At 40.9% G+C, this 12540-nt stretch overlaps 1 protein-coding gene across 1 annotated transcript in view; it reads left to right on the top strand.

Moving 5' to 3' along the window:
* LOC142368548 (calcium/calmodulin-dependent protein kinase type II delta chain-like) overlaps window positions 1-10390 on the top strand; it is a 37260-nt gene extending 26870 nt beyond the window's left edge. Inside the window, exons 4-5 of the mRNA XM_075450756.1 lie at window positions 8914-9142; window positions 10031-10390. Of these exons, the coding sequence (XP_075306871.1) occupies window positions 8914-9142; window positions 10031-10034 (233 nt within the window). The 3' untranslated portion in view covers window positions 10035-10390. The remainder of the gene's footprint in view (window positions 1-8913; window positions 9143-10030) is intronic.
* Window positions 10391-12540: the final 2150 nt, after the last annotated feature.

Raw genomic sequence — 12540 nt, 5'->3', positions numbered from 1 at the left:
CGGGCATACCACAGGTAAACCGCGGGTAAGCCAATTTTGCACATTTTCCACAGCGTCTGCTTCACGGGCAGAAATTTTTGGCCGTGATTCGGCCGCGATATGCCCGTGGAGGGATGTGTGACCGGGCCTTTAGCTTACAACATAGCACTGAAACTGTATTAATCAAAGTTACAAATTACCTTCTTATGGCCACCAGTAATGGTTTTGTTGGTCCTGGTAGATCTTGGTCATGGCTACTGCTTTGGACTGGTTTAGGTCATATCTATCTAACAGATTTCTTTTGTACAAGTAAATGATGTGTCCTCTCCACATACCAGAGTTTGTTATGGTGTTTAATAAGGGACGGACATGGATCAAGTCTATTCTCTTCATACATTGCTACCTTTAGGCAGTATCGTGTAGCAGTCACAGTGCCGTGTGGATTAAGAGTTTTTCAAACTTTGACAAAACCAACATTCCTGTGGGGGATGTTTACGTATGTGGATATAAACCAGATCTTCATTTTCTTTCCACAAAGGAAAAAGAGACAGAAACTGCCTAATTTACGTTCAACTTCTACTCTCTTAAGAGCTTTTGGGGAGTCGAACTCGCAACAGACACTTGCCATAAAAATTGGAAAACTCGAATGAACAAAGAACTCATGACAACATGGTCTCAGACCAGGATGCAGAGTTGTAGTCTTACACACTTCTCTGCAGCTTCCCACCTACTGCTACCCACCCAATCAATTAACACAAAAGGAGCAAATCCTCTTGTGCAAAAAGAAATTATTAAAACAAAAACTTTAACTGAACAAAAACATCAAACTATTAAATGTGGTTTGCTGAATATCAGATCTCTCCTTTCGAAGTCTCTGTTAGTGAATGAGTTGATTTGTGATCATCATATTGATATATTTTGTCTTACAGAAACCTGGCTGCAGCAGGAGGATCATGTTAGCATTAATGAAGCAACTCCCTCTGACTGTTTAAATGTTCACGTTCCTCGAACCACAGGCAGAGGAGGAGGAGTGGCAGCTATTTTCAGATCAGGGTTACTCATCAGTCCCAGACCCAAGATTAGTTTGAGCTCTTTTGAATATCTGATTCTCAGTTTTTCCCACGCAAAGTGGAAATCCCAGAAACCTCTTGTGTTTGTTGTTGTGTATCGTCCACCTGGCCCTTATTCTGAGTTTCTGTCTGAATTCTCAGAGTTTTTATCCCAGTTAGTGCTGAGTACAGATAAAGTCATTGTAGTGGGTGACTTTAATATTCATGTAGATGTTGAAAATGACTGCCTGAATATGAACTTTAATTCTATATTAGACTCTATTGGATTTTCTCAGAGTGTTCACGGACCGACTCACTGCCTTAATCACACCCTTGATCTTGTTCTGACTTATGGCATTGAGAGTGAACAGTTAACAGTGTTCCCTCATAACCCTGTCTTATCTGACCATTTTCTGATAACCTTTGAGTTTACATTACTTGACTATACAGTTTCTGAGAAGAAATTTACATATAGAAGGTGTCTATCAGAGGATGCTGTAACCAGATTTAAAGAATTAATTCCATCATCCTTTTCTTCACTGCCATGTGCAGATATGACAGAGGACGACTACATAAACTTTACTCCAGCAGCATTTGACTCTCTTGTTGACAGCACTATAGTTTCAATGCGTACAGCATTGGACAATGTTGCCCCTCTGAAAAGGAAGGTAATCAGTCAGAAGAGGTTGGCTCCTTGGTATAATTCACAGCTGCGTGCTTTAAAGCAGACTGCAAGAAAGCTGGAGAGACAGTGGCGTTCCTCTAATTTAGAAGAGTCTCAGTTAGTCTGGAAAGATAGTTTAACAATGTATAAGAAAGCCCTTCGTAAAGCTAGAACTGCTTATTATTCATCATTGATAGAAGAGAATAAGAATAATCCCAGGTTTCTTTTCAGCACTGTAGCCAGTCTGACTAAGAGTCCGAGCTCTGCTGAGCCAGTTATTCCTTTAACTCTCAGCAGTGATGATTTCATGAGCTTCTTTATTAATAAAATTGTTTCTATCAGAGAGAAGATTGATGGAGTCCTTCCCACTATTATCAGTGATGTATCATCAAGTACAGCAGCTTTAGAAGTATCTTTAGAACCTGATTTGTATTTAGACGGCTTCTGCCCAGTTGATCTCTCTGAACTAACAACAGCAATAGTCTCTTCTAAACCATCAACTTGTGTTTTAGACCCAATCCCAACCAGACTGTTCAAGGAGGTTTTCCCATTAATTGACACTTCCATATTGGATTTGATCAATCTGTCTTTGTTGACAGGATATGTACCTCAGACTTTTAAGGTTGCTGTAATTAAACCTTTACTTAAAAAACCTACTCTTGATTCAGAAGTGTTGGCTCATTATAGACCTATATCCAATCTCCCTTTTATGTCTAAAGTTCTTGAAAAAATAGTTGCAGCTCAGCTTTGTGATCATTTACACAGAAATAATTTGTTTGAAGAGTTTCAGTCAGGATTCAGAGTGCATCATAGCACAGAAACAGCACTGCTGAAAGTTACCAATGATCTCCTCTTAGCCTCTGATAGCGGACTTGTGTCTGTGCTTGTCCTGTTGGATCTCAGTGCTGCATTTGATACGGTCGATCACAGTATCTTATTACACAGACTTGAACATGTTATTGGGATTAAAGGAACTGCATTAGGCTGGTTTAAATCATATTTATCTGATAGATTTCAGTTTGTTCTTGTAAACGAAGAATCTTCCTCACACACCAGAGTAAGTCATGGAGTTCCCCAGGGTTCTGTGCTTGGACCGATTCTTTTTACTTTATACATGCTTCCATTAGGTAACATTATTAGACAGCATGGCATAAATTTCCATTGCTATGCTGATGATACTCAGCTGTACTTATATATAAAACCAGATGAACCCAATAGGTTGGTCAGACTACAAGCATGTCTTAAAGACATAAAGACCTGGATGACTCAGAACTGTCTGCTGCTAAATTCAGACAAAACTGAAGTCGTTATCTTTGGACCTGAGCGTTTCAGGGAGAAATTGTCTAGCTATATAGTTACTCTAGATGGTATTTCCTTGGCTTCTAGTTCTACAGTGAGGAACCTTGGAGTTATTTTTGACCAGAACTTATCATTTGACTCGCATATAAAACAGGTTTCTAGGACTGCCTTCTTTCACCTTCGTAATATTGTTAAAATCAGGAACATCTTGTCTCAGAGTGATGCAGAAAAACTAATTCATGCATTTGTTACTTCAAGATTGGACTACTGTAATTCTTTATTATTGGGCTGTCCTACATATTCTCTGAAAAGCCTTCAGTTGATCCAAAATGCTGCAGCCAGAGTTTTGACGAGAACTAACAGCAGAGATCATATTTCTCCAGTTTTAGCTTCTCTTCATTGGCTCCCTGTTAAATTCAGAATAGAATTTAAGATTCTTCTCCTCACATATAAAGCTCTTAATGACCGAGCTCCATCATATCTTAAAGATCTCATTGTAAGATATTTTCCTAACAGAGCACTTCGTTCCCAAACTGCAGGTTTACTTGAGGTTCCCAGAGTTTCTAAAAGTAGAATGGGAGGCAGAGCCTTCAGTTATCAGGCCCCTCAATTGTGGAATAAGCTGCCAGTAAATGTCCGGGAAGCAGACACCCTTTCCACTTTTAAGACCAGGCTTAAAACTTTCCTTTTTGATAAAGCTTATAGTTAGGGATGGCTCAGGTGATCCTGAAACATCCCATAGTTAAGCTGCTATAGGCCTAGACTGCTGGGGGGCCTCATCTGACACACCTTTCCTCACTTTACTCTCTTTATGTATATGTGATATTATTGTGGTCATTAACTCGTGTTTCCCTGTTCCAACAGATATCCTTTGAATGGTGTTACAGTGCCGCCGTCGCGGTGGCCCCCTGCCCCCCTCCCCCCCCTTTTTCTGTCTTCTCAAACCCCAGCTGGTCGAGGCGGATGGCCACCCTTCCTGAGTCTGGTTCTGCCAGAGGTTTCTTCCTGTTAAAAGGGAGTCGTTTCTCTCCACAGTCGCCTCAGGCACGCCGCTCAGGCCGGGAGACTGGACCGAAAAACAAAAAGTTTTCAGTGCAATCTGTTGGTTTTCTTAGCTAGGAAATTGTTTTTGAATTGGCTCTATATGAACGAATTGGATTATTTTATGAATTATGATTATTATTAATTAATTGAATTCCAATTGGCTTGAATTGGACTTACTATCTAAGTGCCTTGAGATGACATTTGTTGTATTTGGCGCTATATAAATAAAAATGAATTGAATTGAATTGAACTCACTCTTGGAAAAGTGGGACACTTACTATCTTATCTAGACCATAACTCGAAAGTTGACACTTTAACACCCCTTTTCACCAGCAAACCGACCAGATGGCTACATACGAACTGAGAAGACTTCACTAAGGCTCACTTTTAGTCGAATCTTAAAACTATATTAAATGTGTTTGATAACCGTGTACAATTTCTTTCAGGTTTCCAGCTTGATCACAAGACGCATATAGAGACAATTTGTACGATTCTGGCTTAAATATTGACAAAGAACTGATTTTGGTGGAAAACGCCCAACCTGCCTGATGGAACCACATTGCCCCCTAGTGGTCTGCAGTGTTGATTAGTTGAACATTTAAATCCCAGAGGACTCAGTAAAATGGACAATATATGCAACTAGTAACTTCTAACGATGTCCCTTCGGTATCTATTTGTTATTTGTTTGGTATCCCCATTGTTAACACAGAAATTGAACATTGTGTGACTCACTATTCATATGTCACGATTTCATAGATATTCATCTGAATTTTGAAAGTCATAATTGTCTTTATCATGTGTGTTATTTTGATGTCTTTATATTACAAGTCTATGTTATATCTTTAATCTGCATATCTTAACAAGATGTGGTGTTTTCAGAATCACTGAGACAAATGTTCTATGAGATGGGAGTAATGGAGAAATAAGAGTTTCTTTGTCTCATCCAGAAATCCCCATATAGCACAGATCACCTTACACAGACATGCACACAGTTCAAGCATGTCATTGGCTGAAAAAGTAGTGTAAGCCCCGCCTCCGAGAGTCAAAACCCGGAACCCGCGGAAAACACGCTCTCTAGTGCTCTCTGGCTCTCTAGTTCTCTCGTTTGCTGGCTCGCTTCAGGCGTCTGCTCTCTTGCTTCTTGCCTCTTGTTCCAGAAGGGTTCCAACCCAGAGTTTCAGAAGGAGATTTGAGCAGAGAACAGCTGCTCAGAGACTTTTAGAGATGGTTTAAGCAGAAGAGAAGAGCTCACCAGAGTTTGGGAGTTTTCCCATAATCTCAGGAGAGAACGGAAGGACGTGTGGATAACGATGCAGCGGACGACCGGAGGAGACCCTCCAGAACCCAGTGAGACCCCGGAGACGAGAAAGAAAGACCCGAACAAAGAAACAGATTGAAATGCTCTGAAGATGCACGTTTTACGTGTTTTTGTTCGTCCCTCGCCATCCACGTCCTTCTACGTCGCACGTCCTAACCTCCGCTGTTTCACGCCATCATCACCTTTTCCTACCAAGAAAGCCAACTCCAAGCAACCTTTTATTAATCTTCTGTGAACTTAAGTTCACTTCATCAGAGAAGCAACGGACCCACTGACACTAAGAAGATTCGACCATCTAACCCCAGTCCTCGGCACCATCGTTTCGGTTTCCCGGTGAAAGAAGCAACTGAGAAGTCCGCTAAAGTCAGCCACCACAGCCAGGAAGGCCCAGAGAGCGGAAGAGAAATCCCCTCGGACCCGCGTGGCCGCTACCGTGGTCCGAACCGACTGAACAGAACTTCAGCACAGTAAGACCGACCCGTTTTCACCTTAAAGCGGGTTTGATGGATGTCTCGAGGCTTTCACAGAATGATACATTAATCCGAAATGTCAGTATTTAGATTCAAATAGTCAGCCAACCCAAACTATTTGAATAACTCCAGTATCTCTCCATTCCCATATTTTATTTTATATTCACTAAGTGTTTTATATAATCACCCATATTCAATGCATCTCCTGTTTGTTTAAAGGTTCATGTCTAAGATCATATCATTGTAATAAACAGCTCATATATCTATATATATGTTATAATCACAGATTGTGTCGTATGCTTTCTTTACGTAATGTCTGTCCAACCAAACGAGAACTTCACGAAAGTAGCGAGATATGAGACTGAATATTAATTGAATATTAATCGAAAGATTAATTTAACACCAGGATCGTAAGATTTCGAACAGTTTTCCTACTTGACTGTGACTTAAATTAAGTTAAAAACCTAGGTAGGTGGTGCCCTGAATTCGAGGTAAGGTTTATTTGAGACTGTAAGAACATCTCATAAATCCTTATATTTAATAGGTATATAAATACCCGGTAACGCTACAATCGTCAGGACAAACAATATAAATTCCCATTGCTATGCTGATGATGCCCAGCTTTATTTATCAATGAAACCTGGTGATACTAACAAGTTACTGAAACTATAAGGTTGTGTTTCAGACATAAAGATCTGGATGAGCTGTCATTTCCTACTTTGGAATTCAGAGAAAACAAAGATCATTGTTTTTGGCCCTGACAGCCTCAGAGAGATGCTTTCCAACAGCAGTTGCTGTTTTGCGATGCTTTTGTTTTGAAATGTATTTTCTTTGGTTTAGGTGTCACATGATATCCTGTCAGTCAGATCAGGAAATGCAAGGAAGCCACAGGCATAGACATAATATACATATATTGTGTCTATGGCTACAGGTTAGATCGGCACATGAATCCAGTCGCATCCTCAGGAAAGGATGAATAAATCATTGTTGTAAATTGTTTAATTTGATACTGTACCGTACATGTTTAAGTTAATATATTAAGGGTTATTTGATTAAAATGTAGCTAATAAGTTACGGTTAAAAAGCATTTAAAAAGTCAACTATTTACAAGACAGTTCATGGCTTTGTACATAGTACAATGATAAGTTGTAAAAGAATGACACAGGATTTGGTTTGTATTTTATTTTTATTGCAGTTTTCACTTCATGTCATTATGGACATGAGTCACCAGTAAACCAATCTTTGATTACGACGACTCATCTCTTCTCTGTCCTGAAACTCCTGTCCTAAACTCCACTTCAGGATAAAATCCTTCTTACAAAATACAAAGCCTTTAATGGCCTAACTCCTAATTATCTGAAAAGATCTCATTATTCCCTATCACCCCATAAGATAACTCTGCTCTCAGAATTCTGCTGTACTTGTTGTTCCCAGATGTATACGAACTAGAATAGGAGGCAGAGCCCTTTGTTCAGAGGATCCCCTCCTGTGGAACCAGCCACCTTCTTGGGTGCAAGACATTGACTTCATCTCTGATTTTAAACTGATGCTCAAAACTTACCTTTTTGAAAGAGCCAATTCTTAATTCATTGATATAATTTAAAATTCATGTGATCTACTTGTTTTAATATACCTTTCTGCTTCCTTTCTTTTGTACACCTACAATTTAATCTGATAAGAAAGATCCGGCCGTACCTAACCCAACCAGCCACCCAGCTCCTGGTGCAATCTATGGTCATCTCCCGCCTTGACTACTGCAACGCCCTCCTAACTGGTCTCCCAGCCTGTGCTGTAAAACCTCTGCAGATGGTCCAGAACGCGGCAGTGCATCTGGTCTTCAATCAGCCTAAAAAAGCACATGTCACCCCTCTGTTCATTGAACTCCACTGGCTACCCTTATCCTAACCCTATCAAATTCAAGTCATTGATGCTAGCCTACAGAGTGCTTAAGAACGGGTTTCATCTAGAATGCTCTCGTGAAGGCCTTTTGACTTTGTCACTCCGGTCATCAAAGGATTGCTATCTAGCAGTGCCTACACCACGCACAAGACAATCCAGACTCTTTTCATGTGTTGTTCCAAGATGGCGGAATGACCTACCGAGCGCTACCAAGAAACTCTTGAAGACCCAGCTCTTTAGAGAGCATCTCCTATCCTAGCACTTACCCTGTACCTCCCTACCCCCTCTACTGCGTTCTCTTTCTGTACTTTCCTCTATGTCTGGACTCTATCTCTGCACTATCACCCCTGTCAACTCTGACAGAGCCTGACTAGGTTTTTTTTTTTTGCCCTTTTAATTGCTTTCAGGAATGGTCTTAAATTGTATTTTTATTTTGGTTGCTTTGTCTTGATTTGGTTTTTAGTTTGTAAAGCACTTGGGTTACACTTGTTTTTAAAAGATGCTATATAAATAAAGTTGTGTGCATTGTTAAAATGCAAGTATATCTCTGACGTTTAGTTAGTACTTTCTGATGTGCATTCACAAATACTGGCTAAAACACTTAGTTCAAATTCCCAGTACATCTGGAATCAGACAAAGGACTACACTGCTGTGATCACTAATCTGCTTACAGCCGTTCTGGTTAAAATCAAAGATCACTCGACAGAGAAAGTCCGCCTTATATCCTTTCTGTTTCTGAACTCATCATGCTTTGATTTAACTCACTCCGATGACAGCAGTTTGTTTAAGGAGATTGACAGAGGTATTAACTTTTCAGGTTATCAAAATTTTCGTCCTGTTTTTGTGGTTTAATTCCTCCTTTTGAAGTTTTATTGTAATATTTTATATGATAATATTGTAATCACAACTCAAAACTGTAACCAAGGTACTGTACAATAAATGAGACATTTCACAGTGTGAGAATCAACTTGTCAGTGCTCTCTGATGGACAAACTAGTGACATCTCTTGTTACTACAAAAGGTATTGTGCAATACTGATACCAGCTGTTATGTGTGTCAAACTGTAGTTACAGAAAGGAATGGAGGCTAAAATGGACCCAAGTTGTGATAAGCTGGACATTGTGTTGTCACTGCTCTGGTGGAATCAGATTTGCTCTTTGATGGTGTTTTTTACATCTTCTTCCTCTGCAGCTCTGTCCAAAGGGAAGCTGCCCATCCACACCATCCTGCTCAACCCCCATGTCCACCTGATTGGAGACGAGGCAGCTTGCATTGCCTACATCCGCCTCACGCAGTACATTGACGGGAATGGCATGCCCCGCACCATGCAGTCAGAGGAGACACGCATCTGGCACCGCCGGGACGGCAAGTGGCAGAACATCCACTTCCACCGCTCCGGCTCACCCACTGTTCCTACCAAGTATGACCCGCTCACTGAATATCTGAGGGACACAGAGCTACATGTTAAAGGCTCTAGCATGGTTGCCGCGTCTGCTCGCGCGAGCGGTGTTGATGACGTAACGAGTTCGTGCCCGCCATAGGACCCTGTATAGTGGCGCAAGTCGTTGCGCGCCAGTAGTTGCAATTTTCTCCGTCACAGAGGTGGCGCTGCTACGTGAAGGTTACCGCTACTCTACAACCACGAAAGTGGAGAAGAAAACAATGCCGCTGTCAAGAGCAGGAATACTGTAATTAATGACACTGCTGCAGTTTTCGGATCATTTTAATTTTTTAATTCAGTTAATAGAGGTGAAAGTTTGAAGCCCCCGGCATCAACAGAGTGTCTGCCCTCTTCTTTGCCTTCACGTATCTGTCCCGTAGCTTCCTCCACACATTCTTACAGAACTCTCCCTCTTTCCCCAAAGTTCTGCCAATCTCTGTGCACCAGTTTGGGGAGTTTACGTGCTCCCTGTGCTGTTTCACTGCAGTTTCGTACAGGTGCTGTACAAACGCACCTCCTCACTGAGCCTGGTCTCACATCGGTCCATCCGGTTCGTTGTGCTCGGCGCCGCCAAGTTACAAAAATCGACTGGTGCATGACAACGCGCTGCGCCGTCTTTTCAAGGGAAGCGCCAGGCCTGAAACGTCATTTTGACGTCACGGTGCGACACCGCCGTGACAGACGCGTCAACCATGCTACCGCCTTTAACACTTTGACAAAAAGCCCAAACTGTTCTATGTCTGAAAAGGGCTTTAACCACTATGTTTGATGAGGTCCCTGAAGAAACCAACCTAAAGGCAGGTACTGTAAATGGAAAAAGATGGAAGGGCTTCTTATCTAACTGTTCGCATGTGACTTGTGTTGCAGGTGAGATGATGATCTTGGACTACAAACACCCTCCAGCCTATGGCAGTCAGCTGACCAGACCCCACCCACCATGTGGCCATGAAATCCCTTAGCAAATCCCATGTTGTACCTTTAAGCAAAATGGCCAATGTATCATTAATCTGCTTTTTACTCATGTCCTTTCAGAAATGCCATCTATCTAAGCTCAGACACAACTGTTTTAGTGATGTATAAGTTTCAATGATTGTTGTAAATTGCTCGTTAGAAGCACAGTATATCACAACATAGTATAGCAGAGTTCAATTCTTTTCATATCTGTTCTCCGGTTTGCTGATATTATTTGTACCGGAACTTTTAACTACATGTTTAAAAGAAAAAAAAAGAAAAATCAACGGAAAAATGTTTTCCATTTAGATCTTCACAGTCCAGGAGAGAGACGTCTCTCACATTAAAATATAAATTAAGGGGCAAATAACGAATGAAGCCCAACAATTCCCTCTCAGCACTGGGCAACAATTTCTTTTTTGTTGGAGGGGCAGAGGTACCTGCAGGAAGGTAAAATAATGGTATAAACACATTAATACCTACTTCGTCATGAAGCCTATAGCAGAATAACTAAGGTATAGTTAAGATCCACTCAAGACTATAAGCTTTTTAGTTGGGCTTCTCTTCTCTCGTTGGAATTCCTTTTATCTAAAAGTAAAGTTTTAAGCCTCTCGAACCCATAGTGGGACCTGGTTCCACGGGGTCTGATAAATTCAATTCAATTTATTTATATACTACCAAATAACAAAAGTAATTTCAAGGCACTTCAATGACACAAGCCAATTAGAATCCAATTATTTGTAATATAATCAAAATCTCAAAAATATAATCGTATCCAATCAATTAAATTCCAAATTAGTGAAATTCATACATACGAAGTCAATTTAAAAATAACGTAGCCTACCTAAGGAAACCAACAGATTGGATGGAAACTTTTCTTCGATCCAATCTCATATCTTGTGTGCACAAGGTGACTGGAAATAAATAAATAAAAACAAACAAAAAAAACACCTCCCTTTTAACAGGAAGAAACCTCTGGCAGAACCAGACTCAGGGAGGTGGCAATGACCAGCTGGGCTTTGAGAGTACAGGAAAGAGCGGACAACAAGCTCCATAACACCAGGCCAGAGATACCTGCTGAGAAAGAGAAACACAAGTTAGTGACAACAGTGATGTCATGTGTACATGGAGAGGAAGAAGAGAGCAGAGGGAGGACGTGCACCATGGGAGCTCCCCCAGCAGTCTGGGCCTATAGCAACTTTACTATGGGATGTTTCAGGATCACCTGAGCCATCCCTAACTATAAGCTTTATCAGAAAGGAAAGTTTTAAGCCTAGTCTTTTTTTAAATTAATTTATTTTTTTTATTAACACATGAAAAAAAAAAAATAAAAACAACATATTAAAAAAGTAGAAGAACAACAAAAAAATACAAAGTATACAGTAGATAATGCAAATGTGCAGGAGAAACAAAAAAAAACCCTAAGGACTTGTCAAGTGGTCCTCCAAAGGTAAACATCCAGTGTTTTTCTATACCCGCTGAATCCGTCGGTCAGGCCGCGGGGGGGCTGGAGCCTATCCCAGCGGTCATCAGACCAGAGGCACCCTGGACAGGCCACCAATCCATCACAGGGCCACACAGAGACAAACCAGACACACTCACTCCTAAGGACAATTTTAAAGACACCAATTAACCTAACATGCATGTTTTTGGACAGTGGGAGGAAGCCAGAGAACCTGGAGAGAACCCACGCATACACGGGGAGAACATGCAGACTCCACACAGAGAGGGCCCAGCCGGGAGTTGAACCTGGAACCTTCTTGCTGTGAGGCGACAGTGCTAACCACTACATCACTGTGGAGCCCCAAAGATTCTACATAAATTTAATTTACAGTAATGTGAAAAACAACATAAAACAATTTAGAAAGAGAGAGAGAGAGAAAAAAGCAACTTGGGGATATAAAGAAAATATGTGGGTTATGCATTGCTCAACTGGACCAATAGAAAGTGAATTATTTGTTTCTTAAATGATTTTATGCTTGGACAATTTCTAAGGTTAATTGGCAATGATTTCCAAAAGTGCGGCACTCTAAATCTAATTGAGAACTGAGAGAAAGTAGACTTGAAAAAAGTGGGATGGAGATTATTTGCTGACCTAATTATGAAATTATCTTAAAGGTAGAGAGGGTGTCTGCTTCCTGAACCCAAACTGGCAGCTGGTTCCAGCCTACACGTCCGTCTCATTTAAGACTTCAAGCCAAAGCTGTTGTGTCACATGACCATGTGACGTCACACAAATCGCTCGGTGCTGAGCCCCGTAGACATAATATACGAATATAAAATGTAGTTTTTCTTCTTCACATTTTGAAGGTTTCCCAGTGATACAGGCTTGTCCTTTGTCAACCATTTCTTTCAGGCGGAGATTGGTTCAGAGGATGTGTTCTTACTCGGGGAGCACATTGCAGAATCCCAATTTGGAATTGAGA

Source organism: Odontesthes bonariensis, chromosome 19 (assembly GCF_027942865.1).
Source record: "Odontesthes bonariensis isolate fOdoBon6 chromosome 19, fOdoBon6.hap1, whole genome shotgun sequence".
NCBI lineage: Eukaryota > Metazoa > Chordata > Actinopteri > Atheriniformes > Atherinopsidae > Odontesthes > Odontesthes bonariensis.
This window is presented reverse-complemented; position numbering and strand designations above follow the sequence as displayed.